A 25,770-nucleotide genomic window follows, 5' to 3' on the forward strand; every position below is an offset into this window, starting at 1 on the left:
AAACAGACTGGCCCCTTTCTATTGATATCCTCCCTTAGGATATTTGTACACATTAATAAGATCTTCTCTCAGTCTTGTCTTGTCCATGCTAAATAGGCCCAGCTTTCTCAGACTTTCCTCATATGAGAGATGTTCTTGTCCCTTAATCTTCTTTTCAGCACTTTGCTGGACTTGCTCTAGGAGCTCTATGTCTTTTCTGTACTGGAGATCCCAGAACTGCACGAATACTTCAAATTTGTGTCCAGTCAAACGGACCAATAAATGTCAATTTCCAAAATTTTCTGAGAGCATGTGCTAAGTCCAGTGCAAGATTTAGGTTTGTATTTTAAGTAGACGGCCCTTCCATCAGAATCCAGGACCTTGATTTCCTGTATCATGCAGGGTGAGAGTTTGCCTCCTCATCTGGAACACAATTTGGATGACATTTGGACAAAGGTCAAAAGTCATGCAGAGCTGCATCAGATTCTATTCCTCTCTGGAGTTCTTAGGAATCTCTACTGTCAGGACACTAGGCAAGTACCACAATACCTAGGTCTTAGGTTATCAAAAGGACATTCTTTTTGATGTCTAATTAGCAATGATTAGATTACTCTAATAATTGCTGTAAAATCTGTTCAACTTCCTCACTAATTCTTTCTTGTATCTTCTGCCTCTCAAAGGTTTGGTCTAAGCAACTGGATTAGCCTATCCAATGATACGTAAGAGAGAAAAGTAAATTCACAGATTGGGAGAGAAAGTGCAGGGACTAGACCCTCATTGGCTACAGTAGCAGCCTCGTTAGATGACTGTGTTGTTGATATCTAAAGATATTTGCAATGAAATCAATCTATGACCAAATAAAATTATAAAGGAAGAAAAGAAAATGCAAGTCTAGCTAAACTGGGCATAGGTTATAATCTGCTTGTATTTCTGTGCTTATCTATTTGCTCTTTTTAAGTAGTACAAATTAAGTAGTGAATGATTTGCTTAATGTAATAAATTCCAGTACTGTCTTTAATTTCATTGTGGAGTTAGAATTCAGCTGAAAGACTGTAAAATCTGCTATTAGCCTTTTCAAAGACTGAGAACTGATTATATATAATTTTAATGGATTAGTATTTTATGTTCTTTGGTTCTTATAAGAATAATCTAAATAAAGCTAAGATCTTAAAAAAAAAAAAAACCACCACTTTCCAGCAAGTTTCCAGAGCTAGAAAACTTCTCTGGAAACTATGGCATATGATCTGCTGTCATGTCATTCTTGGTCCAGCATTACAAAAGTCCAAAACTCCAGTGACTATCTGAGCTCTTACTTTCATCAGAACATTTCACTTTTTATCAAATTTGTCTGTTATCCAAACTCAATGACTGTATAAAATACCAGTGAGGAAAATACAAATAAGTTTTGTTCAAAGTAGTCATAGGTTCTTCCCCAAACTCCCAAATACAGTTGGCTTCATGTCCCTTTGCAAATAAGCTCTGCTTAACTCACATGTGCTAGTCGGTCAAATCTGGCAAAGAGTTCATTCAGCATTCGGACCAGTTCCTGGGCTGACAGAGTTGTGGAGAGGTTTGTGAATCCTTTAACATCTGCAAAAAGAATGCTGGAAAGAAAGAAAAAAAGAAAAGAAAAAGAAAAGCGAGCGAGACAAAAGAGATTATTATTGCAGCACTTTTGTAACTCCATGTGATAAATTCCTATCTAGTACACTGCATGTGCTTTGCTTGCTGTATGTTTAAGAGATGGCAGAGGTGTGTTCTGAGAACAGTAATTTACAAGTGAGGGACTATTTTAATTTCATGCTCTGGACTTTTAGGGATTCCAGAGTATCAAATAAAAATACTGAAGGGATTAAGGAACAGAAAACAAGCATGGAAGAGGGTTATAAAATTTTGGTATTTCTGATCATTCAGGAAGGTACTATTAAATCCCAATAAGCACTATTATCTCCATTTACTAGTGAGAATATTGTGGCATAGTAAACCCATAATACAGAAGGTGGTTTAATAATATAGACTTAACATCCAGCTGCCTGTTAATAGCTGTCTGTTCATTATGGGTGAGTTTATATACTAGTTTTTGTTCGTTTATTTGTTTGAACAGTGTGTTTGACTTCAAGTATTTATTTCTTCTAGTGTGCTCTTCAGGTTTTGCTCGGCTACATGCCACACAGGACTCAAATCCTAAGGCACAAGATAGATTCATAACAGATTTCACACTTTTCAGACTAAATTTAGCTTTATTGTATCTTATTGTACAGAGATAACTGAAGTGTCTCAGAAGTGCAGTATACTCTGTTGAAGATATAAATCATTTGAGTGACACCTTGTTCTTTCAGTTGACTTTATTGGAAGCTCAGTGTAACCATACTTTGAATAGAGGTAATAAAATTGATTCTTAAAGTTATGGAAGGATTTTAGTCAACAAAGTAGATCTGAACAGACATACTTCAGCAGACTTGAATTTTCTAGAAGTGCAGCTTTGGCTGTGAACAATTTCTACAATGAGATCTTGGAAATACAAAAGAAACCTATACTTGCAAAATGTCTGCGGTGTGTGAGGCATCACTCAGATCAAGGCATGTAATAGCTTAGCACTTAACTAAAGAAAAGAATAACCAAAGTATAGGCTACTTGAAAAAAGTAGGAATGAAAAAGAAAAACAATAAAAACATATATCATGCTGATATAGACTGGAACTAATCCATGTGAGCATCATTAGCACTTGAAAGTCAGTTAATAACTGACGTTACAATCTGAGCAGCTAAAGCTCTTTCATCTATATTGAATGAGATCACAATTTGACAGTGCCCAGGAACCAGTACTGTAACCAGTAATAAGCATAAGAATTATCAGGTAGACAATAAAGTATGGCAAATGATAATTCAGGTCATCTTCAGATGTATGGGCTGGTAAGAATCACAGAATCACAGAATGGGCAGGGTTGGAATGGACCTCAAGGATCATGAATCTCCAACCCCACCACATGCAGGCCCACCAACTTCCCCATTTAATAGTAGACCAAGCTGCCCAGGGCCCCATCCAATTTGGCCTTGAACACCTCCAGGGACGGGGCATCCATAACCTCTCTGGGCAGCCTGTTCCAGAACCTCACCACTCTCTCTGTAAAGAACTTCCCAGTGACATCCAACCTAAATCTTCCCTCCCTCAACTTAAAACTATTTCCTCTTGTCCTGCAGTTATCAACCCTTTCAAAGAGTTGATTCCCCTCCTGTTTGTAGGCTCCCTTTATGTACTGAAAGGCTGCAATGAGGTCATCCCGCAGCCTTCTTTTCTCCAGGCTGAACAAGCTCCCTCAGCCTGTCCTCCTAGGGGAGGTGCTCCAGTCCCCTGATCATCCTAATGGCTCTCCTCTGGATTCTCTCCAACAGCTCCCTGCCTTTTTTGTACTGCAGGCTCCACACTTGGACACAGTATTCTAGATGGGGCCTCACAAGAGCAGAGTAGAGGGGGACAATCACCTTCCTGTCCCTGCTGGCCACCCCTCTTTTCATGGAGCCCAGCATACCATTTGCCCTCCAAGCCGCAAGAGCACACTGTTGGCTTGTATTAAGTTTTTTCATCTATCAGGAACCCAGGTCCTTCTTGGCAGGGCTGCTTTCAAGCTCCGCTCCTTCCAGCCTGTACGTATGCCTCGGATTCCTCTGGCCCAAGTGCAAAACTTTGCACTTTGCCATGTTGAACCTCATCAGGTTCACCCTGGCCCACCTTTTCAGCCTCTTGCGGTCCCTCTGAATGGCATCCCTTCCTTCAACCATGTCGACCACACCACTCAAGAATTTGAGTGAGGATTAAGTAAAGAGCTGATTTAATCAAAGACTATGTATGAGTTACTGCAAAACCACAGAAGAAGAAGATAATTATTTACTATTCTATAGTAGTTCAATATTGTGTTTATTGAACTGTTCCAGACAAAGAATTATATTCAGATTTCAACAAAAGGCAAAGTTCATGCTTTTCTATCAAATAATGTTCAAGGTTGCTTAATTTTCACCTGTTTCAGTGATGGTTATGTATGCTCAAGTTCCAAACAAACATGCAGTAATTTTCTACTTATGAATGGATAAATCAACAGAATGGAAATTCTCAAACAAGACATACATAGCAGCAGTCAAGTTGTTAAATATTAAAAAGAGGCTCCTTCACCCACCTGACATTCTCATAGCGATGAATGTAGATCTTATGAAACTGGTGTTGTAAATGTTCATCTTCTACATTGGTCATATCATTTATCATTTCCAGAACTACAAACCGTGGCAAGACAGAGAGCACCAGCCGTTCCTAAAGCAAAGTGGAAACCCAAGTGTTAGACTCATAAGTATCAACTGAATTAATACTTCAGAGGAAATGACTGAGCTGTGTTAATAGAGCAGCTGGGTAACTGGAAATTTAAAATGCATTTCTCTTCTCTAAAAATTTGCAATAGTTCACATTACCAAAATGAGTTTAGAACAAGAACTCTTGTCTCTCTTCCCTTTTCCAAAGCTTCTTCCCTCGAATGTTTTAATCTTATCCACTGCCTATTTAAATATTCATCCTAATTATTATGACCATTACAAGCTTCTCAACAAACATCTACTACACCAATCACTTCATTGTAGGCAGTGGTAGCTTGATTAACAGATACAGGCTAAAGGAATTTGTTGTCTTCAACAGCAAGTAAGATCAGATTTTATTTACCAGAGCACCCAGACAGAGTGTTTAGCATTCGTAAAGTGTATAATTACTAAAAAAAGCTGAAAATCAAGCTGTAGCAAGATATATGTAGTGGAGCCTGACAACTAAGGAAAAGTACCACATTTACACAAAACTTAATTCTATTGTCAGAGCTGAAAGATAGGGATAATATAAACTAACACACACATTAAAAATGCTTTATGAGACACATTTAGTAGATATATGTTAATTGGGTTACAATGATTAAAAGAGAGCGAAACAGCCACAACAGTCACCTTCAACAATGCAGCATTGAGTGCATGACAGACTAAAATACATTTATTGACCAGAGAATATAGAGAAGCATCTAGTGCTATCAACAGGAATTGTTTTATATTCAGTACCCATCCATTTCACCAGAGAAATCTTCATTCAGTATAAAGGGATCACAGACACGGCTCTCATGGGGGACTTTGACCACTCTGACATTTGCTGGTAAAGCAACAATGCCAGGCATACACAATCCAGCAGACTTCTGCAAAGCAGAACTTTCTGATCAAAGAATCATAGAATTATGAAGGCTGGAAAAGTCCTTTAAAGTGATGTAGTCCGACTGTCCACTTAACACCAATGCTGCCTACTTAGTCATGTTCTTTAGTACATCTATATATTTCTTGAATACCTAAGAAGTTTTTCCTAATATCTAACCTGAACCTCCTCTGCTGCAACTTCAGGACATTCCCTCTTGTTGACTGCCCACCTCAGCCTGACATCCTTTCATTTCAGGGAGCTATGGAGCGTGATAAGGTCTCTCCTGAGCCTCCTCTTCTCCAGAGTAAACAATCCTAGTTCCCTCAGCCATTCCTCATCAGACCAGTGTCCGAGTCCCCTCTCCAGCTTTGTTGCCCTTCTCTGGACATGCTCCAAGGCCTTGATGTCTTTTTTGTAGTGAGAGGTATAAAACTGCGCACATTAATCAAGTTGTGGCCTCAGCAGAGCTAAGGACAGGAAGATGATCACTGGCAATGCTATTTCTGATAGAATCCAGGATACTATTGACCTTCTTGGCCACTTGGGCACACATTTTTAGCTGAGCATTGACAAACACGTCCAGGTCCTTTTGCTCTGCTCAGTCTTCCAGCCTCTGCCCTAAGCCTGTAGTGTTGCCTAGGGTTGCTGTGGCCAAAGTACACAACAGAGAATGTGGTCTTGTTGAATTTCATCCCACTGGCCTCAACTCAGAAATCCTGGCTGTCCAGATCAAATGTCCAGATGCAGGAGGTGGAGAAGCCAATAAGTAGAGGTGTGCTGCTGGATCTTCATCTTACAAATGAGGAAGAACAAGTTGGCAATATGAAGGTTGGGAGCAGCCTTGGATATAGCGGTGATGAGATAGTGGAGTTCAAGATCTTACATGGAAGAAAAAAAAAGGCGGTATGTAGGACTCTACCACTAGACTTCAGAATAGCCAAAATTCACCTGTTCAGTGACCTACTTGCAGGTATCCCATCAGTTACAGCATTGGAATGTAAGGGAGCAGAAGAGAATTGGTTGACATTCAAGCATAATTTCTTCCAAACTCAGTTTCGGTGCACTATGAATAGTAAGAAATAGTGATTCTTATATCTTATATATAATCTTATATAAGATATCTTATATCTTATTCTTATATAATAGTAAGAAATCAGGGAAAATGGCAGGAGATCTACCTGTATAAACAAGGAGCTCATGGAAAAACTCAAATGGAAGAAGAGTCTGCAGAAAGTGGACCACTTGGAAGGAATATAAAAACAGTGTCAGGCCTGCAGCTAATGGTGTTCCCAGGGGTCAATACAGCATCCAGCGTATTGATCCCTGAGATTATAATGAAATGAATTATAATGAGATGAAGCTGAGAGGAATGGCTGACATACTAGAGAGCTGTGCTGACATTCAGTGAAAACTGGACAGGCTGGAGAGTTGGGTGGAGAAGAACCTGATGAGGTTCAATAAGAGTAAATGTAGAGTCCTCACCTGGGGAGGAATAACTGCATGTACCAGTACAGGCTAGGGGCTGATCTGCTGGAGAGGAGTTCTGCAGAAGACCAAGGAGTCCTAGTTGATAGCATGTTGGTGATAAGCCAATAATGTGCCTTGTGACCAAGATGGCCAATGATATCCTGGTGTGTTAAAAGTAGTGTCATCAGCAGATTGAGGGAGGTGATCCTTTCCTCTACTCTGCCCTGGTGAGACCACATCCAGAGTACTGTGTCCAGTTCTGGGCTCCTTGGTTTGTGACAGACAGGGAATTTATAGAAAGAGTCAAGTGAAGGGTCACAAAGGTTATCAGGTGCCTGGAGCATCTCCTGAATGGGGAAAGCCTGAGAGGCCTGGCGCTGTTCAGCCTGAAGAAGACTGAGAGGGGATATTATTAAAAATTATAAACGTCAAAAGGGTGGGAGTCAAGTGAATAGGGTCGGACTCTTTTCAGTGGCCAGTGATAGAACTTCCTTGAAATTCTCACTTCCTGTGACAGTATATCAATATTTAATTGTGTAGGTTCAGTCATTCATCTGGTTTTAAGTTGTTTTCAAGACAGTCCGTTAGTTCCAACCAGTTAATTGTCTTATCTATACAGACAAGCTATATAGGGAGCTGGTAGATCATTCAGTGGACTAAGTCTAAATGATGATAGCCTACTAGTGTATATCAGTTTATTATTAGTACATGTATACAATACCAGTGCAAATTAGTGCACATGTACATTTATTATTAGTGTTTATACATATAAAAATGCTGCACTCCAGCCACTATCATAATGTAAGTACTAACAATAGCTAGGCAGAGACAGGAAGGCCTTCAAAAGAATATTGAGTTATTTCATCAAAGCATTAAATCATCCACTGAGAGATTTCTTAGTGCCCCTCTCTCAGTAGCTCACCAGTTTGAAAGTTCTGGCAAATTTTGCAAGTATTCCACCCAAATCTGCTTGTCTGCAAATTAAGATGATCCCTTTTTATCCTTCTAAAGCAGGCATGGATAACCATTGATTGCCTTCTTCCCTTCAAGAACTTTTCTGTGATAAAATACTATTATTGTCTCTTGCCCTCAGTCTTTCTTTTCTAGATTAACTAGATTTAACCAGTACTGGAATATATCACTCTAAATCACTCAGGGCCAAAGCTAGCAGTTTCTCACTGAAGTGGCTCCAGATTATTAACCATCTTTTTCTTTATGAGACTGCAGTGAGTGGAATCTTACTGAACAGATTGACAGTTTTGTAAGCTTCTTATCACCAAATTTCAAATGACATTTTGGGCAATACAATAGAAAAAAAAAAATTAATGTGAATTTTTGAATCAGGTGCATATGGAAACAGTTAAGAGGTGGAAGATACCAGTGAATTAAGATCTCCCAGGGAACGCCCTTGAGGAAAATACTGTGTTTTGAATCTCTTCTTGCCTTGCAGTATAGTGCTATTACTGTAGAGAAAGTATTTGTACGGTGCCAAGACATATGGGGGACAGATGTGGTTTCCAGAACAACTCTTTCCTTTCATTTGTAATTAGGAGAAGCATGCTACTTCTATTAACCCCTTCTCCATCCCACTCAACTCATTCATGTTTTATAAGTTGGGAACTGAGATCAGCAATTTTAGAATATCTTTACTGGAAGTATGAATATGAAATAAACTAAATAAAATAATGCCATATAAATATTTAGTGAGAGAAGTTTGATTCCTAGCAGTCAACTTGTATGTTGTAAGGTATTAAGAAGTTCTAATAGATTGCAGCATTGTTGAGCTAATCTCAGACTCTTAAACTGTGACGAAATAAACATTTCATTACCACAGTTATCAAGACATTCTTAACTGAAAGGATCTATACAGTAGGGTATAATTGCAATTGCATAGGAGTTCAGATACAGGAAATCTGATCACTATTATAAAGCGGAAGTACCACAATCATGAAAAGTAGATGCGTTTTGTTTATAACCATTCCTAGACAAGCATGATACTGCATGAAACCCTGATTGCTATTTATTTATTTTTCTTTAGTCAGCTAAGTCAGCCTGATCTTTTTTTGTTCTATCCTGGCAGGTGAAAAATTTATTCTTGCCATCACTTCTTAGCCACACAGTTTTCTTTGATTCTTAATGCCCTAACTTAACTTGGGCTGAAGGGCCTGAATTATACAGCATTCAATAAAAAGTCCATAAATATTAATTTATTAACACTGAAATTTCTACTCATCTTCTAGTATTTTCTATGTATATATTTTAATCACTCTAAGTTAGGAGCAAGCATTTGTTCTGTTTGTACCTCACCTGTGTGAGTTCAGAAGAGTTTTGGTATCTTAGAGGTCTGCTTTGGTCACCTTCTGGAGAAATTTGAGGATAAATGGGAATTTTGGATTGGTTTAGAATTAAATAGTTCATTCTTTTTCATTTTCTTTTTTATTAGAAAAGCAGGTCGTGCTTGACCAACCTCATCTCCTTCTATGACTGGGTGACCAGTATGGTAGATGAGGGAAGGGCTGTTGATGCAGTCTATCTAGATTTCAGCAAAGTCTTTGACACTGTCCCTCACAGGCTTCTTCTGGGGAAACTGGCTGCCTGTGGTCTGAACAGATATACACTTCTTTGAGTAAGGAACTGGCTACAGGAGTAGCAGCTGAGGGAGCTGGGATTGTTCTGTCTGGAGAAGAGGAGGCTCAAGGGAGACCTCACTGCACTCTACAACTTCCTGAAGGGAGGTCGTGTTGAAGAGGGATTTGGCCTCTTCCCCCAGGCAACTAACAGGGCATGGGGTAATGGCCACAAGTTGTATCAGAAGAGGTTTAGATTAGACATAAGGAAGAACAACTTCTCTCAGAGAGTGGTCAGGCACTGGAATGGCTGCCCAGGGAGGTGGTGGAGTTGCCATCCCTGGCAGTGCTCAAGAGGCGTCTGGATGACGTGCTGTGTGATGTGGTTTAGTGCTTGTAGTGGCAATGGTAATGAGGAGACAGTTGGACTAGATGATTTTATAGGTCATTTCCAACCTTGTGATTCTATGATTCTCAAAACAGCTCTGGAGGGCCACCTTTATGAAGAACTTTATGTAAGTACAAGTGAAAATGCACTTCACAGATATTGCAATGTTTTGACATCCTAAATATTACAGAAGAGATTCTCTTTTCATTCTGAGCTTTCAGTCTCTCCTATCACAAAGATGGAATCATGGCATTTAGCTGAGCACTATTTAGCTAAATTAACTGCAGTTTCTTGTCCCCATGATTGTCTCAGATCTTTAGATCAAACTGGGCCACTTTTGCAAATATCAGTCCAGCATCCAGGAGTCCTGGCCTCAGTTCTTCCCAGTGTTACCAGTTTTCTTGTCAAAGTTCAAATGCTTTATTCGAGAGAAACAAATGCTAAAAAACATTGTGAGGCAATTTGTTATTAGGAGGATGTAACCAAAATAATCTTATCTAGGTTGTAAGGCAAATCTTTTTTGAAGAACAAGAATCTTCAGAAGAAAATTAGATAGAGCTTAGAAGAACTATAAGATAGGTGGAATCAGGGTGAAAGACAAAGTTCTCATGAAGAGGTTCCTTCTGGTACCAGCAGATACCATAAATGAAATGTATCAGAAGATGAAGCAGATGAGAAAAAAAATTAAGGTACCCCTCCCCAGCATTTTTAGGACACAGTATAGTTTCTAGCCTTTATCTTCTGCAATGAAAATTATGTAAAATCTGTGTACTTTTAGTAGTTTGTAAAAAAAAAAAAAAAAAAAAAAGTTCTTAGCCACCATGAAAGCACAGTGCGGATAAACACCTTCATTTGTCTGCATGGCAGCCCTAGCTGAGGTGGACTGCATGTTTACTTAAGAAAGCAAAGTACACACTGCTAATAGCTTCTGCTGGAGCAGAAGTGCATAACGTGTTGCTCAGAGGCAGCGGCTTTCTCCTGGGAAACTGTCTGCAGAGCATGCTAACACACAAGATGAGAGAACAAGGACTCTTCGAATCTACCTGTTCCAAAAAACTTCACTGAACCAGGGCTGCCTTCAGAAAGGAGAACAAAGAAAAGTAATGAGAGGTAGTGAGCAAACATGCAGTGAGCTCGCTATTTATTATGGCAAACTCCCTTTTTTTTCCTGGAGAAAAGCGTAACTCAGACCTTCTGTTTCTCCATATGCTTGTACAGATTGTACTAATTTTAGCACAAAAACATTGTTTTGACTTTTTCTGCCCTTCACACCTGGGAATTCTGCTATCTTCCCCTCTACTTCTGATGTAGAAGAGCTGTGTGTATTGTGACAGCAAGAAGTAAACCAGTCCCCAAGAGGTCCTTCCCACTCCTGCAGGGCTAGGTTTTCACAGAAAAGTCTGGCCCTTGGGTAGTTCCACTCTCTAGCAAATACCCCACGCACTCTTAAGATGGCATGTTGGGAATGTCTGCTGATTGACCTTCTAAGAAGCAGAAATATTTCTGATTTTTTGTAACCGTCAGCCTCCTATAACAGAAAATACTTACGCTATAAATTCTCTTCTTCTTTCACTATTATGATACATTGCTCAGTATGGTCATCTAATAAATCTACCCTTTGATCAGTCTTCCAGGGAGCCACATGATTAAGGTATTTAATGTATAGATACTTTAAAAGTAGCACAAAATATTGCCAGTATAAGAAGAAATATGTTATTACCTACCTTATTCTTGTATGGAGAAAATTAGGAATACAAATTCAAAAAGAAAAGAAGATTAAAGTAAGTAAACAAACAGAAAATCTGGTTATTATTGAACTGCTCATGAAACCTGTACAAACAGAACATTAAAAAAAGGCAACTTCTTCATAGACATAGGCTGAAAATGAGGAACAAGTTTCTCTTCACATCACAAAAAGATTATATTCCTTGTTTGCATTCATAGAAGTGTTACCAATCTATTGCTCTATAAAATTTATTTAAGCAAAGGATAGTTTATTTGACATGTGTTCCCTAAGCCAAGAAAAATAAGTCCAACACATTTGATACCTTAACCTTCACACAACTCATTAAGTTAAGTTAAATGGTTTTGGTTGCACATAAGGTCTGGCAGTGACCCATAAAAACAGAGGTTAATTAGTATGCCTCTCCTTCTACCTTTCTCTATTAATACTACATCATATGGAGAGCTCTCGTCAGGACATCAATTGAAGGCATACATACACCTCATGTCACTGCTCAGTATTACCTCTGTTACATTGGAAATATACTGAAAAAATAAGAACAGTTATAATGACATGTAAGCAATTCTACAAGCATGCGTGAATTTATATATAAATCTTTATGAAGTAGCCCATCCGTAAGGCAAATCTTGGGTATTGAAACATTGACAAGAAAGTAAACTCTTGAATCTTTCAGTATCAAACATCCTGTACTGTTCTAAGCTGCTATTATACGATACCAGACTTACATGCTGATGGGGATACTGAATCAGCTGCCTCCCAAAAATCTCATTGTTATCCAAGTCTGTCAAGTCACCATCCCCTACACATAATGATTTCTGTGATCATAAACCAAATGAATGTACAAATACTACAGTTATGAGATATACCAGAATTGAGCTACACAGTTATTACACCAAAACAGAAAAGATAGGATGCTTACCCATATCATGGGCTTACTTACAAAGCTCCAGCAGAGCAGATCTCCCAAAAATACCCTTCCCACTGGTAGTCAGCTCTTAAATGGGTCTAGGAGAGGTGGAGCCAGGCTCTAACCCTTCTGGCAGCACAGGTGAAGGCAATTCACCTGTGCTCCCATGGCTGACTCATTGCTCATCTCAGGTGATCAGTCGGAGGTTCATGCTATGATTCAGCAGTTCCCATACAGTGATATAGCTCCTCTTCAAACTAGCTATATTTGCACATACTGTGATGGAGAATAGTGCAATTGTGTGGAGGTTATATTTAAAAAAAAAAAAGAAAAACAAACAAACAAAAAAAAGGTTACAAACCACAGAGAAGAAAACTGCAAAAAATTTGATAGTTTTCTGTACCATACTACCTGTGTTATTTAAATGTCCTCACATTTCTAATCTAATCCAGTCTCTTCTAGAAGACATCTTCAAAGGGAAGGAAATATATGAACAAACAAACAGAAAAAGTATCTTCTCTGATTCAGAGAAAGATCTGATAAAGAAATATCATGAACTCTATGATGAAGAGAACCACATCATTCACCACTGCTGAAAGCTTCCTAGTTGAGCAATTAGGTAAGTGGAGACAACTGAGAGGTGAGCAGCAGTAGAGGTAAGTGCTTTGAAAAGGAACAGGCATTTATTTGTTCAAGAGAACATACATATAATACAATAGTGAAAAAGGGATGTTATAAAATAACTAGTGATCTGTTATTCTCTTAACCATTCATGGCAATAATAACTTCAGTACCTGAGATGAAGCAGCCAAATTTAAGAGTAAATTACAGAATGGGCAGGGTTGCAAAGGACCTGAAGGATCATGAATCTCCAACCCCACCACATGCAGGCCCACCAACTTCCCCATTTAATAGTAGACCAAGCTGCCCAGGGCCCCATCCAATTTGGCCTTGAACACCTCCAGGGACGGGGCATCCATAACCTCTCTGGGCAGCCTGTTCCAGAACCTCACCACTCTCTCTGTAAAGAACTTCCCAGTGACATCCAACCTAAATCTTCCCTCCCTCAACTTAAAACTATTTCCTCTTGTCCTGCAGTTATCAACCCTTTCAAAGAGTTGATTCCCCTCCTGTTTGTAGGCTCCCTTTATGTACTGAAAGGCTGCAATGAGGTCATCCCGCAGCCTTCTTTTCTCCAGGCTGAACAAGCCCAGCTCCCTCAGCCTGTCTTCATAGGGGATCATCTTTCTGGCCCTCTTCTGGACCCTCTCCAACGCTCTGTCTTTTTTGTACTGGGGGCTCTACACTTGGACGCAGTATTCCAGATAGGGCTTCACAAGTGCAGAGTAGAGAGAGACAATCACCTTCCTGTCCCTGCTGGCCACCTGTCTTCTGCTGGAGCCCAGGACACAATTTGCCTTACGAGCCACAAGAGCATATTGCTGGCTCATGTTAAGTTTTTCATCTATCAGGACCCCCAGGTCCTTCTCCACAGGACTGCTCTCAAGGACCTGCAGGAGGTTGCCAAGAGGAAAATCAAACTCCTTGATATTTCATTGCAGAATGTGGGTGGATGACAGCCCTGCAAAGTCTATTGTCTGAATAATCTTCCTGTGCCAGCTCCCCCTAAACAGTATAAGGCAAAAATCAAAATTTTGTCTATGCTGCGATTTTCCTTTCTTTCTCAAAATCTTTATCAGTGTTGTCTTCACTTAGGGATGAAAAATACCCTTTGACTGTTAGTTCTGTTTAGGTTTTGTTCTTCCATTTCTACACATACTTCCAGGTGAGTGAACCTACAAATATCTTGCAGGCAGACATGCTTGACTTGCATTTGGCTATTCCCAAGAGAGTTCAGTTAAAAACTGAGTGGATATACACACAAAATATTAAATATGCCAGTTGTCCCACACTTCACACACTGATTTTAAGGAAATATTTTGCTTGGACTTTCAAGCTGGACTTCAACAATGTTATTATTTGTTATTAATACCATGGAATCTTCATTGTCTTAAGCACTAAGTATAATAGCATGAGAAAAGGGCTGTTCAGAGCAGTGTTTTTAGCTATCTGGAACATGAGCCTTTGTTACATTTAAGAAAAGCAGATAAAAATGGTATTGTTTTCTACTGGAAAATGACACTGTTCAGAATAAATGTAATTATTGTAAATGCCACTCTAGAAAATAGGAATTTGCACCTTTCACTATGATGACCAAGTCTAAAGAGAATTATTTTCATTCATAGTACACAATGGACAATTCTACTTGCACTCATTTTTCCTGAGTGTTATCAAGACAATAGCAAGTAATTAAAAATATAGGAGGAACTGCGGTATCTAATATGTCCAGACTTGTGGGGTTATGAGGTTGCCTATTAGCATTTGCTACTTATTGCAGTAATATGTGATATCACAGAATAAAAATCATAAAATATCTTGAGTTGCGAAGGATCCATCCAGTCCAATGAGCCCATCTTCTGACTCTTTGCATGACAACTCAAAATTCACACCATATTTCTTAGAGTGTCATCCAAACATCTTAGAGAGTCATGCTTCTTGAATTTGGGCAGCTTGGTGCCATGACCACAGCCTTGAGAAGCCCATTCCAGTGCCTTTTTAGTTGTCTATCACAGTAATGGTCAACTTTAATTGGACTTTTTTCAACTTTCATTGGGCTTTGGCTGTATGTATTCTTTCCCCATGATGGTGAACTGCATCTCTGCAGTCCTTCCATATCTTTTGACCTCACTTCCACTTTCCTTTTTTGCTTAAGCTCTAGAAGAAGAACCCTGCTCGGTCAAGCAGCATGTCTGCCTCACCTGCTTGACTTCCAACATTTTGGAATTGCTTGTTTTTGTGCTTTTTAGGGGAGGTACTTACAAAGTGACCAGCACTGATGGTGACGGTCTCCAAAGTCTTCAAAAGGGAACCTTTATTACTAGTTCCCTGAACAGCCTGAAATCTGCTTTCCACATATCCAGGGTTAAAGTTTTGGTGGCAGTTTTCTTCCTATCAATAAAGATTTTAAACATGTCTACTTCATGTTTACTATGGCTAAGACAGCCATGAATCACCACTTCACCCACAAGACCTTCTATGTTTATAAGCAATAAATCCAGGAAAGCATCTTTCCTAATTGTCTCGTTTGGTACCCGTACCAGGAATGTTTCAAGGTGTTTTAGGAATCTCCTGTTCCTAATTATCTGTTTCTGTTAGCTCTGTGGTATTCTCAGTTAGCATCTAGCAAGTTGAAGCCACTCATAAGGACAAGGGCAGCTGATCTAGAGGTATCTCTTAGTTCCTTAAAGAATAATTTATTATGGCCAAATGGCTTGGAGTAGACTCACACAATACCCACTTTATTTATTTGTCTCTAAATCCTTACCCAGAGGTTCTCAACTGTGTCAAAGAGCATCATACAGATCATCCCCTCCATTATATACAGTACCACTTCCCCACCTTACCTGCCCTGACTGTCCCTACTGAAGAGCCTAGAGCTGTCCCTTGTAATACACCAGTCTCAGGACTCTTTCTGCCAGGTTTCACTTATGTCAGTGTTTTGTAGCTCTGGAACTGAGCCCAGACTTCTAGATCCTCTTGCTTGTTTCTAATACTGTGTGCTTTGGCGTAGAAACATTTCAAATGTGTGTCATTGTACATTACTCCATGTACCTCCTGGAGGAGACTGAAGGATCTCACACAGTCCCTCAAATTTCGTCATGTCATCCCATAGCTTATCACTGGCAAGTCTGGTTTTATCCCTTTCCCCATTCAAATGTAGCCTGAAGCTCTACTGATGAGCTCTTCTATATGAGCTCTATATCTTTCTTTTATTTGAATTTAGGCAGTTCCCATTGCCATGTCCCATTCTGGGCCAAAAGCAAATATTTCAAGATATTATTGTTCCTTTTCTTTGTTTGGATTACAAATGGTTGAAAGACACAAGTACTTGAAGCCATATTACAAAATCCTTGTGAGACTTGATGATTAACAGTCAGTTGCCAAGTGTAAGAGAAAGTAACTTTCTGATCAGACAGTTTTCTATGTAAGAAAATTGCGGTCTTAATGCCTGCTCGCCCTGTGTAACCTGAGCCACATAAGACTGATTCTAGTACTTCCAGTTTGCATTTTCATGTCTTTCCAGTGTCATTTTGGCCTCTTAAAAACTTAGTTCATCCTGTAGCATGCAGAGAAGTGGTAGAACAACATTTTCCATTAGGGATATTTTTTGGCATGTTATTTATCCTGTATTTCTTAGTTTAAAAGTGTCATTCACAGAATCACAGAATGGCCAGGGTTGGAAGGGACCTCAAGGATCATGAATCTCCAACCCCTGCCACATGCAGGCCCACCAACCTCCCCATTTAATACTAGACCAGGCTGCCCAGGGCCCCATCCAATCTGGCCCTGAACATCTTCAGGGACAGGGCATCCACAACCTGGCAACAGGGCAGCCTGTTCCAGCACCTCACCACTCTCTCTGTAAAGAACTTCCCAATGACATCCAACCTGAATCTTCCCTCCTTCAACTTAAAATCATTTCTTTTTTTCCTGCTGAATACTGAATATTGAAATTAAGTGCAGCAGAATGGATCAGCTCACCATAAAGTCACACAAGCAGCAATGTCTTGCGTGAGAGTGGATGGAAGCATGCATAGGGTTAATATTTGCAAAAAACAAGTCTGCGCTCCTTAACATCAGCAGTCACTTATTAGAATTACTTGGTTACATCACAAAACAATCTCCTGGCACTGCTTTGTCATGTGCTGACTTTTAACATAAACTATAGAAAGTACAGGTCTCAAATGCAGTATGCCTATACAGAATGCTTAAAAAACCAAATCCTCTGGATCCTAATACACTATTTATCTTAACGAAGAACATGTTATAATTATATTCTAATGTGATGATCAACCATGTGACAAAGATACTGTAAACACCAAGAGTTACAAATCAATATGTCTTACTGAGCTATCTTGTTGAAGAAAACATTTATGCTTATTAGCAATACTGTTCAGTTCTAGAGTCATCTATCATACGTATCTGTACATTACAATTTAAAGTTTAGTGTTTTGTAATTGTTTCTTCCAAATCCCGTGATGCTTTATTTTTCCCTCATTTATTTGGAAATTTGACAAATACCTCAACAAAAAATATTGTACTGTCTTCTAGCATATTGGCTTCCATAAATTTCTGCAGACAGCAAGGACTGAACCATACCTTAAGAACAGAAAACAGACACATATACAGCACAGCAGTTCCATAATGGCATAATCATAACATATTTCTTGCCTTACCATTAAAAAAAAAAAAAAAAAAAAAGGCAGAGTAAACTGCTGCTGTCAATTTTGTTCTGAAAGGTAGCTACATCTGAATTCAACATCTGTACTTCCATGACCCAGTGCACTATCACTTTTCTAGGACTGCTTTGAATCTGCTGTTGGTGAATCATTGTGTAACTGTTGTGCATTATTTGTACTTTCTATTTATGTATATATATTTACATTTTGTTACTTTATTTGCCACTTCAGAAATAACTAGACCACTTCAACAACATATATTTTTCTCGACAGTTATTGCAGCTAGTGACATAGGAAGTGTCTGACTGCAAGTTCAACTACCATTAATTGTTTTCAGCCTTGTGTGACAAAAACATTGCAGAACAATGAGATTGAAAAGAGCTGGGAGGTTATCTATTCTGGTAAAACAAATAATCCACCTTGTCGGAGACATAACATCAAACTTAACCAGCACAAACTATATAAAACATCCCCTGAGAGGTCTCAGAAGGTGGAACAACGGTCAGTTTATCTAAATCAAATATATTTTAATTTTAAAAATTTATTTTACTTTAAATTCTCTTAGCAATAGCATTAGCAACATGGCTCTGGTTAGCTTAGAATTCATACTGTTAATAGTCAGATAATTTAAAACTATTATCTGATCCTCTGACCCTGTTAATTGCAATATTTATAATGATTTTTGAAAGACTCCTCCTTCACTCCTCTCATGTTATTAAGGAATGTTAGCATAAAGTTCTGATCCTGAACAAGGAAGAAAACTGAATTTAAAACAGGTAAATCTACTTAGAGCTCAAGAGAGGTGGTAGCCTCAAATTTGGAGCCTGGAGTTCTTTAGTTAAGCAGAGATGACTGCAATGCAGACCAGGGGAAGCATCTCCCTCCCCATCATCTGTCACTGTATGGAGCATAAACCATTTCATTCCCATTACTCATTTCATTTTTGCTTCTTTGCCTCACATCTGTGAGGCAATCAGCATGGCTCATGAGCAGGTGGTAGCAGGGTCATGGCTTTTTTTGATTGCTATTTTGGTTTTTGCTTATTAATATCTCTTTAGCAAGGAATGGAGAATGTGGAAGTAGGAGGCAATTGATACAAATCAATGTGCAGTCAGTCACATTTACTACTGACCAGCACAGCATTAATTGTTTTAGAGATGAAAAAGTTTGGGAAAGTACCTTTAGCACTGGTCAATCCAAAAGACCTCTACTAGCCTACTAGCAGTGGGAAACAGTTTTAGTCCTCATCAGTATCTTCTAGGGAAAATTCCCATGCACAAAGCTGTGACACTTCTCTCGGTATAAAGGGCAGCTCAGGGTCTCATTCTCATCTCTCTAATGTTGGCTTTAAATCTCATTTCTCTATTTGAGTCCAAATAATTATTTTAGGTTTCCAAGGAGTGGGAGAGATGGTAGAGGATGATTTTTACCTTGAGTTTATCTTGAATTTATACTTGAAAGCTAGATCTGTGGGTTATGCCCTGAGAACCAGAAACAAACAGAAGCAAATTTCACAAGTGTGGACGAACAGAATACAAAAGAACAGCACCTAAAATCTGACATGTGAAACGTATTTTTTACTAAAAGTGGATGTAAGTGGATGAACCATTTGACGATAGTTCTGTGATGTTTTTCCAGTTACCTACTGAAATATAAATGCATGAAAAGAACAAATTTCTACTGAGATTAGTTTTTTAGAGAAAGGCTCTATTAAGTAAGAAATTCTGAAGAACTGGAAAGCCATTCTGAGTATCTCAGATTCAACAGGCTGATCTTCCTGTAAAGAAGAAAGCTGACTAAAATGCAACCAGAGACTTACAGTTATTGTTATTGTCTACCAACTGAAAATAGTCTCAATTATTGTGTTCACCATTTTTATTTATGAAGCATTGAAAAACTAGTTTTGCAGTGAAAAAGATGGCATGTATGATCTGTAAACTTCCAATTACTGTTTTTTCATACTAAATCTGAACTTCATCCTCGTACCAGTTTAGACAGATTTTCATATTCTTAGTAAAAGTATCAAATAAGATGACTTCATAGTATTTAACCCTCTTAAAGCTTCATTTCCAATCCCAGCCAAATCTGTTCTTACTTTAAAGGTTGCAAAGTACTGAATGTTGATTAAAATCTAGATCTGTAAGAGCTTGAAAAACCTACACAACATGTAAGCTTCTTTATAAAGCAAACAAATACAGAATTCATCAATCGGCCCAGAGTTAATTTAAGCTTTAGAAAATAAAGACTGTTGCAGAGGAAAGCGTGAAAAAAATTGCATGAAAGTAGTGGTAGAAGGGAAACAAATGCTCAGACAGAACATTTTTCTAGTGGAGAAGAGATTAAGACAAGATTACTGTTGTTCCACAGATAACAGCCACAAGAGGCTAAATAGGCCAGCAGATGACTGTTCTGAAGACTGAGAAGTGTACTCTCCTTCTATAAACCAAAGAAACAAACTGGAAAAATAGGAAGTAAGCTCATACCATGCCTTTTGTTGAAGTAGTAAAATTTTGTTCAAATTTTACTACTTTGTTCAAGTAGTAAAATGGTCCTTTAGAGTGGTTGAATTCAAATCCTTTGTGGAAATCAAGTGAAATAATAACCAAACTAATTTAACTTTCAAAATGAAATTAGAGTTTGTGGAATACTATATGAGAGATAAACCAGCTGGAATGTAAGTCAGTGTGATTTGCAGTGAGGAGACGACTGCTAGGGCACTCTTGTATGGACTCTTCTTCTCAGGTGATTTAATGAAGAAGAGATTTTTTCTTATTATTCACCACATATTTGAAAAAACTGAGGATTATAACTGTAGATTCCTGACTTCACCCCAGCTCAACAGGAAGCATCTCCTGAAGCTTGGTGGGTCAAGAATAATGACAGTCTGGACTTTCTTGCCTGAGTATATATTACTTCTCAGGTCCTAAATACTGGGTGATTTCTTTCTGATTCAAGTCTTCATCCCCATCAGTGGCTTAGCACAGCAGTGGCAATGCACTTTGCTGGTGAGCTCTCTATGAACCCAGTAGGGAGTTTTCTTTTTCGTGAATCATACAGAACCTGCTGCAGTGGGAACAAGAACAAAAACGTCAGCAGAGGATGAAAGTGAGCATCACACAGATCTAGATGGATTTCACTTGTCAATTCAAACAACTGCAAGGAAAATTCTTCTTTTGTAAGACACCATCATGTGCTCCAAATCGAACAGAAATTGTGCAAATAAAATGTTTCAGAGATTATTTTTTTTCCTCTTATTATTTTGAAACACTATTCAAATCCACAGATCATAATATTAGTAGGATATGGTTCATTAACTTATCTTTAATGAAGCATCCTACTCACTTTTACCATTTCTAGATCCAGAAAGGCTTTTATAGTCTCACTGTGTTTAGAGGGGTGCTGGAGAATAAAACTGTAGACATCACATGAGAGAAATCTCTTAACCATCAGTAAAATAACTTTTCTATGAGTAGCATTCCAGTAACGTTGAGATCATATTACAAAACCCCCAGTATTGTGGATATGTGCTGGACTGATTTTTAAAATGATTTAGCAAACTAACTTCTGCGATGTTCTCTTAGTAGTTGTTTTAAGCCTCTATTTCCATCTTTAGTTAGTGGAAATTTGAAGTCAAAATATTAATATCCCTGCATAATAATTACTTTCTGATATGTATAGCTTGATATATGTATATGTGGTGCAGGGAAAAGCAATTATCTGAGATGTTCTGCATAATTAAATGACAATATTTGAAAGTTTAAAATGTTAGACAAATTTCAAGCAAAGATGAATTGCCTGGGAAAGAGCAGGTAAGGACACCAGAGATTATTATAAATTCAATTATTCATAGAGACATCATTTCAATGTATCCGTGGATTTAATATGTAATTCATGTGAAGTTAGGGATTTTGCTTTGAAGAGAAGTAGAAATGAAAATGAGATGCAATACACGTTCCTGTTCTTCACTGAGGGCAATTTCATAGCATTTTGACAATGAGGAAAATATATTATTTGTTATTTATGAAAGTGTTGCAGTAGCTAATTAAGAAAATACATTTTCCTTTTTCATTGCCTAGATATAATGAAAGCAGAATTACCTGCTGTGCCTTTACAATAAAATCAAGGTAAAAAGGAAGACAATGTTTTTGAACTGGTTGTTAACAAAGTGCAATGCCAAGTGTAAACTTTTTTGAAATGCAGAGAAACCAAATGAAAGTATAGAATTAAAACTTCAAACAGGTAATGGTAAGCGATGATGTTACTGAAAATAAAAAGGATTCGGGAAAACTGAGAACCTCATTTTCTTCATTTATACACAATTGCCATGTACTGAAAACAAAACTGGAAGACATTTTATGACTGCCACTATGGCTGTTTGATATAAGTATACATCTTAAATATAAGCAATTTACAACTACTACTACCCACTGTACTCTTCACTTTATTAAAATAGTGATTACATTTAGGAAAGACATTGCTTCTGAAAATTAATGAAAAATTGTCATGGTTTTATATTTTTTTGGTTTTTTTATATATATATATATATTTTTTTTTTTTTAAAGTGTTAATGCCCCAATTCCATGTACCTGTCCCTGTACATTACAGAAATCACGGGACTTAAAACAGTGACAAAAAGTAAATATACATATATAAATATCAGATCTTCAATGAATTTGTTACTTTTGACAATTAGGCTGAAACGCTGATCTTTCAGAAATACTTGTGAAAATTTTACTTGAAAGACTTGTAAAGAGTAAATGGTGATGGGAGAGGAAGGATGAAACAGAGTTCTACAACTCCAATTCTGTTTGATTTTGTGTTTGGTTTTCAAATGCGGAAACTGGAATTTAAGTCATTTAGAAGCTGTCAAACTTTAGAAAGATTCCTTAAAATTCTTCCCTTCACACATTTCATTACCTGTCTACATTTCATTACCTGACTACATCTACCTGTGCAGTAGATGAATGTCTTGCAATCTGCTTGAAAGCTAAACCTGTGCACCTGTGGATATTTTCTATGGAGAATGAACTAATAGACTTGAAGTCAAACTGGAAAAAAAAAAAATACGTGTATCAACCATACTGAAACAGAAACAGGGATCCTTAAATCCTAAAAGTCTCAGAAAAGAAAGAGGTCACAAACTGCTGGAAAATGACAGTATCTGAAAAGAGAAAATAATAAAAAAAATCACATCTTTCAAAGTTCCACCTCAGAATTGCTGTTTGTTCTTCTACAAACACACAAAAACATCATTCTGCCATCAAGAGGCAAACTACTGTTTTGGTGGTTTTAACTTCCATATTCATTACACTGTACAAAAAGGATGATGACAAATTAATTTATGAAAGTATTTTCACTGAAAAATATTTGTCTTGTCAAGATGAATTTCATCAGGAAATGTTCTCTTCACCTCTTGCTTTGCACCACAAGACTGAAGCTGATGTCGAAACTTTATATGTTTTCTTGAAAATCTGAAAGTATCACTAGGGAAATCTTCAAAATCCCTGAAACCCAAACAGATTCCTTATTTATCATTTTTACTGTTTCTTTATACAACTACGTATGTCTCATGCTACCTCTTTACTGCCTCTAAAACAGATTTTGTTTACTTCACAACTAGTGATTTTCCATTATGGGCTCTTCTAGGTATTATGCGTTGCTTAATGTGACAGCTTGGCATTTAGTTATTAGAATGATAGATGCTTTAAGGTGATCAGTGTAAGGTATACTGAAAAACTGGAGGGATGATTCTGAGAGCACAGACATTATGTATTAGTTTTAACAATGCATAAAAATGAACAGAAGCATATGAAAAGTATTTATATATTTTTTAACTGTAATTTGCTCTGTAAATACTTATGAAAGTAAAAAAGAGTACTTATAATTTCTTGCTTCAGTTTTCAACTCATATTGTTTTTTCCTACTTCTGATTTAAACCAAGGCAGTTTCAAACCAGACCAAAAGGGACCTATCTGGCAATCTGTCATACTTCATATATGACATGCAATATCTATGACATCTTATAATTTTCACTATTATTTTCAGTTTAAGAAGTGGAAACAAACCTTGTGAGATTTCAATTATCCCATTCATTACCACAAAAGGAAAGAGTACCACCACTGAAAGCCACAGAAATGTTGACCTTGCTGTAAGAAACATTAAGTTTATAAAGCTTATGAGAACTGGAGGAGAGATAAACCAAAATGGAAAAGAATTCAGATTTTCAGTCTTATTAAGGATGGAGTTTCCTATGCTTATGGGAAAATCATATTGCAATTTTGAAAACATCTACTTTGGAAGACCTACTGATAAAAATAATTAAGATAGTTCATAATGCATATAGCAAAAGAAAATAGTCTCTTCAAAAATATATATATATACTATTCCTCTTTGTACATATTTCTTATTGAATATTACCTGCAATTTTAAGTAATTATATTTTTTGCCATATAGTCCCTGCAACTTTTTAATAAGGAGGAAATATTTTATTTGTATATTCTGCTTGGTCTTTTCTAACATTAAAGCCACAGTGTGACTCCTGGAATTATTATCTGGAAGAATTATACAAATAACTATACGTCCACTTGCTCAGTTCATACTTTCAGAAAATTTCAGAAGCCATATCACAGCTATTGGCTTGTACACTTTTTTTTTTTTTTTTTTTTCTTTTTTCCCTTCTTCAGTTATCAGAAAAGTTTACTGGAAAGTTATAGAATGAATTTATCAAAATTCATCCTTAATTTTTTTTAAATGTGCTATGAATATAATAGTAATGTAATAATATAATATTTATACCACTTGGAGAAAAACTACGTTACCTGTATCATGAAATGCAAATGTCTTGAAAATAAAAATAAAAAAAACAAACAACAGTGCTTGGATTACTGCCTGCAGATAGTAATCCTGTGGAGATGACAAAGCTACAAGAAAAAAGCAGCCACCCAGCGTGTGACATTTTCAGTCACCTCAATGGAACATATTTAGAAATTGCTTACATGAGCCATTACTTTGGAAACAAATGGAAAAAACAGAAGACTCAGAGAAGATACCCTTCATTCCAGTACTGGAATATGTCATCGTTGCTCTTGTCCCAAATACAGATAAAGACATGTTGTATATAATATGTAAGTATGTATTTAGATTATATATAATACATACATATGCGTATATATTTTGTATACTATATACATATACATATGTATATAATACAGGTATGAAATATATTTCATGCATATATGTATGAAATACATAGATCTAACATATCATTCATTTGCATTGATATACACAGCAAAATATAGATTATAGGGTATTTAACAGAAATATATCATACTCATACAATGTAATATTACTTTAATATATGTAATATGTAAAAATTTGTATACATTCATGTATAGGTGTTCATAATATAAGAGTTCAAATTTTCGAATCAAATTAATTAGAATTATATCAAAATGTTCTGTTCCTAAACAGAGAATCATACAATTGTTTAGATTGAAAGACCTCCAAGCTCATCAAGTCCAATGGTTAAATTTGGGACTAGCTTATCATTACATTGAGTTTTAAAAGAACTATTTCATTAAGTGATCAGATACCTGTATTTTTTCTCTAAGATATTGTCCTTGGACAGAAAACCTTTTCCCCTATGCATTTCTAGTCATATGATGCCTATGGCACAGTACTTTGTTTGGTTACAGGTGAGTCTCAGTCATAAATGGCTAACTCTCCATGAAGTTCTGTCCTCCGGGAACAACACAGCCCTAGAATCTTGCAAGGCATCAGACCAAAACAAAATGCACTGTTCAACATTTATGAGAAACAAATCTTTCAGATGCAAGCCCTACTTTCATCTGCACTGAAAAAACCTGTGTTTTTGTTATTATTTTTTTAAACCCTTTGAAATACAAGCACTTTGTCTTCATTTTCCTAATAGGAAATAAAATTTCAGCAAAATTGAATTTCTCAAAAAAAAAAAAAATAAAATAAAAAAAAAAAAAAAAAAAAAAGAAAAGCTATCTTCATAGAAATTTCATTTTCCATGAGAAAATAAAAAATATTATAATGGAACATCCTCAGAATTATCTGGAGCAGGGAAAATTCCTGTTATCATTTTCTAAAGAAGTTTGCACTGAACTATAGGGAACGATACTGAATATGAAAGCTTACAAAGTACAAGTTTACAAAAGAATTGACAAGAAAAGAGCTTTTTATAA

At 37.2% G+C, this 25,770-nt stretch overlaps 1 protein-coding gene across 2 annotated transcripts in view; it reads right to left on the reverse strand.

Annotated features, from left to right (window-relative positions):
- ADCY8 (adenylate cyclase 8) overlaps positions 1–25,770 on the reverse strand; it is a 119,990-nt gene that overhangs the window by 61,398 nt on the left and 32,822 nt on the right. For both annotated transcript variants that reach the window (XM_052704253.1, XM_052704252.1), the window contains exons 3-4: positions 4,151–4,281; positions 1,472–1,583 (exon numbers count right to left, since the gene is read on the reverse strand). In XM_052704253.1, the coding sequence (XP_052560213.1) occupies positions 1,472–1,583; positions 4,151–4,281 (243 nt within the window). The remainder of the gene's footprint in view (positions 1–1,471; positions 1,584–4,150; positions 4,282–25,770) is intronic.

The sequence above is a fragment of the Tympanuchus pallidicinctus genome, unplaced genomic scaffold (assembly GCF_026119805.1).
Source record: "Tympanuchus pallidicinctus isolate F22 unplaced genomic scaffold, pur_lepc_1.0 scaffold5, whole genome shotgun sequence".
Taxonomy (NCBI): Eukaryota; Metazoa; Chordata; class Aves; order Galliformes; family Phasianidae; genus Tympanuchus; species Tympanuchus pallidicinctus.